Here is a 2,953-nt window from a genome sequence, read left to right on the forward strand (position 1 = left end):
TTTTTTTAATCTTTTTATTAGAATAATATACAGAAAAATTACGTATAGTGATTAAACATTTATGTATTTGTAAAACATTTATATTTTTTTTTCTTCTCAGATGAGAACAAGTCTTTCAATATTTTGCAAGTTTATTTGGCAACTCATTGGATCCACTTGTGGTCCTTTCCAGGCGTACATCAGCTGGTCGCAAGCCATATACTTGTTCATTTCCACTTGGTTTACTTTGATCAGAACTGTAAACCGAACCGAAATTTCGGTCACCCTAACTATTGGTTCCTGTATATAAATTAGCAGGATAATTTGTTCATCAACTCAGTTAGTCGAAAAACCGAACACCTTTCCCTCCCTTGGAGCATCCCATCCAGCCTATAACAATCTCACCCGTTGGCACTACTTGCATGACAAGACAGAAAACCAAAACATTAAAAAAAATGCACTAGCATTATGCTACTACAACTGTTTTCTGTCATAAAAAAAAATACTTGCATGCAAATTTATACTCCATGGAAATTGAAGAGAGGCCTTGTCTGGGCAGATCCGTGGTAATGCGGCCCAGTCGGCCCATTGTCTACCCATCTGTTTGATCCATTTAAGATCAGAAGAAAGGGGGCAAGACCTAGATCCCATCCTTCCATCCCAGTTCTCCCAGCCGCCGCCGCCGCCAGTCCTGGCCGCCGCAGTAACCGATTCGATTCGTCGAGTCCTCCCCTGCTGCAGGTATTGCTGCTCCCAAAACTTAATCTTTCCTCTTCGATTTTTATCCTTCTGTTTTGTTTTGTCTGTAGAGATCTTGTTTGTCTATTACAATGTCAGAAGAAAAAAAAATCTCATCTTTCAGTGGCAGGGCAGGTAAATGAGGGCGGCGCGGCAGTTCGTGAACGTGGTGATGCGCACAGGCACCACCTACTCGGTGAGCCGCATCAAGCCTGAGGAGAAGCTCTTCTACGCATCCGTGGAGGAAGCGCGAGCCGCGGCGGCGCCCAAGAAGAAGATTCCGGCCCTGTCGAGGATGCCCGCGCCCAAGCTCAGGCTCGAGGCGTACGGCCTGGACGACATGCGGCTCGATTTCCTGCCCTTGTACGGGCGGGGCGGCGGCGGCGGCGGCGGCGACAGCAGCAGCGGGATCCTCTCCGTCGACTCGGCAGGCCACACCATCCTCTGCGACGCGAGCTCGGGCTGCGTCCAGCCTGCCCCCAGCCTCCGCGAGCCCAAGGGGGACAGCCCCATCTCGTTCACCATCGCTCGCGCCGGCGGCCCCGACCCCCGCGTCGCCGTGGCTCTGTACGTCATGGACAGGTTCCCCACCGGCCGCAGCTCCTGCAGCTTCGAGTCCCTCGCCTACGGCGAGAACAGCTGCTGGGAGTGGAGCCGGCTCCCGCCGCCGCCCTATGTCAACGACCCGGCCTACGACTGCACCGCTATCCACTCCTACACGCTGCTCAATGCAGGCTCCACCATCTGCGTATCCTCCTCCGGGCGCAGCCCCGTCGGGACCTACTGCTTCGACACGTCTAGCCGCCAGTGGAGGAAGGCTGGCCGCTGGGCGCTGCCCTTCTGCGGCAGGGCCGAGCATGTCCCCGAGCTTGACAACCTCTGGTTCGGCATGGCTGACAGCAGCCCCAACAACCTGTGTGCGTCGGACCTCTCCAGCCTCGACGGCGGGGCTCCCAGGATGCTACGCGAGTGGCAAGTCCTTGACCCGCCTCGGGGCTGGGTGCAAATAAGGGGCTGCCTGCTCTACCTGGGAGCCGGCAGGTTTTGCATCAACAAAGTTTTCGACATTGGGGACGAGGGCAGGACCAAGAGTGACAAGCAGGCTGCTGTCATCACCGGTGTGGAGGTGGTACATGATGAAACAGCCCAACTCCAGATGATCAAGCACAAGTCCTGTGTCAGCTATGCAGGCATCCAGTGTATCCTTTAGATCAATAGTGCTCCTCCCATATGAGTTGTTTTCTTCTTTCTCTAACCATGTTCTTAGACTGCAGCAGTTCACAGCACCATGTATATTAAATTTAATTGTGCTCTGTTCCTTCTTATATGTATGATACAGTTTGCTGTTCACAGCACCATGTATATTAAATTTAATTGTGCTCTGTTCCTTCTTATATGTATGATACAGTTTGCTGTTCCAACTTCATATGACTGTAATCTTTAAGGGTCTGGTTAGGAATCAGTCGACTGAGACTTCGCGAAGTCTCAGTCAGCTGACGTCAGCATACAATTTTTATTGCTCAGCATTTGTTTTCAGCCAGGTTTTGTTACTTTTCCTAGAGGAACTAAGCCAGATTTTGTTCTACGTATCGCTGCTTGTTTCTCCACTCGCGATCGTTGCATGGGCCTGCAGATCGGCCCATATTTCTTCTTTGGCATTGCACGTCACGTGTTTGTGCTGTGTTCCTTTTCTTCTTCTTTTTTAGATCTGTGTTGCCTCTCTTCTTTTTTTAAGATCTATGTTCCTTCTCTTCTCTGTGTACTTCTCGCATATTTTTTTTCTCCTCATTCTTTTAAATGGGTTTGAGTTGTATAAAAATATATTTATGACAAAGAAGTAAAATATCAAAAATGGAAAAAAGAAAGCAAAATATAATTCCTACTCTTCATATCATCTTGCTCGCTCTTTGTTTTCCTATCATTCTTCAAAAAACAATTTGTATTGTAAAAAAGATCGTTCATGTTAAAAAAAAATAAGAACAAGATTAAAAAAACTCAGTTGCAGGGTCTGTCTAGGTCTACGTTGACTGAGACTTTGCGAAGTCTCAGTCGACTGATGACATCAGCATACGTATATGACATCAGCATACGTATATGACATTAGCATATATGTACAAGCCAGGCCTGCTTCGTTTATGTGACTGTTTGCGTGTTTTTGCTGTTATGGGCTGGCTTTATACTTCTACTGGGCCGTTATCTCATCTTTTTCTTTTCCCTGCAATCTGTTGCTTTTTGC

General features: G+C 48.3%; 1 protein-coding gene across 3 annotated transcripts; it reads left to right on the top strand.

Annotated features, from left to right (window-relative positions):
* The first annotated feature begins 578 nt into the window (after positions 1-578).
* Positions 579-2,099, top strand: LOC123159276 (uncharacterized). Of its 3 annotated transcripts, none has more exons than XM_044577104.1 (2): positions 579-720; positions 848-2,099. In XM_044577104.1, exon 2 carries the CDS (start codon positions 857-859, stop codon positions 1,925-1,927), a length of 1,071 nt encoding a protein of 356 aa, XP_044433039.1. In that variant the 5' UTR covers positions 579-720; positions 848-856; the 3' UTR covers positions 1,928-2,099. The 3 variants fall into 3 exon arrangements, with proteins under 3 accessions (XP_044433039.1, XP_044433040.1, XP_044433041.1); XM_044577105.1 differs by having other exon boundaries at positions 580-720; positions 842-2,099; XM_044577106.1 differs by having other exon boundaries at positions 600-720; positions 853-2,099.
* The last annotated feature ends 854 nt before the right edge of the window (positions 2,100-2,953 follow it).

Source organism: Triticum aestivum, chromosome 7B, assembly GCF_018294505.1.
Source record: "Triticum aestivum cultivar Chinese Spring chromosome 7B, IWGSC CS RefSeq v2.1, whole genome shotgun sequence".
Taxonomy (NCBI): Eukaryota; Viridiplantae; Streptophyta; class Magnoliopsida; order Poales; family Poaceae; genus Triticum; species Triticum aestivum.

What these genes read in the sequence shown, in the direction of transcription:
- LOC123159276 (XM_044577104.1), top strand. Translation starts at nt 857, where the DNA reads ATGAGGGCGGCGCGGCAGTTCGTGAACGTGGTGATGCGCACAGGCACC.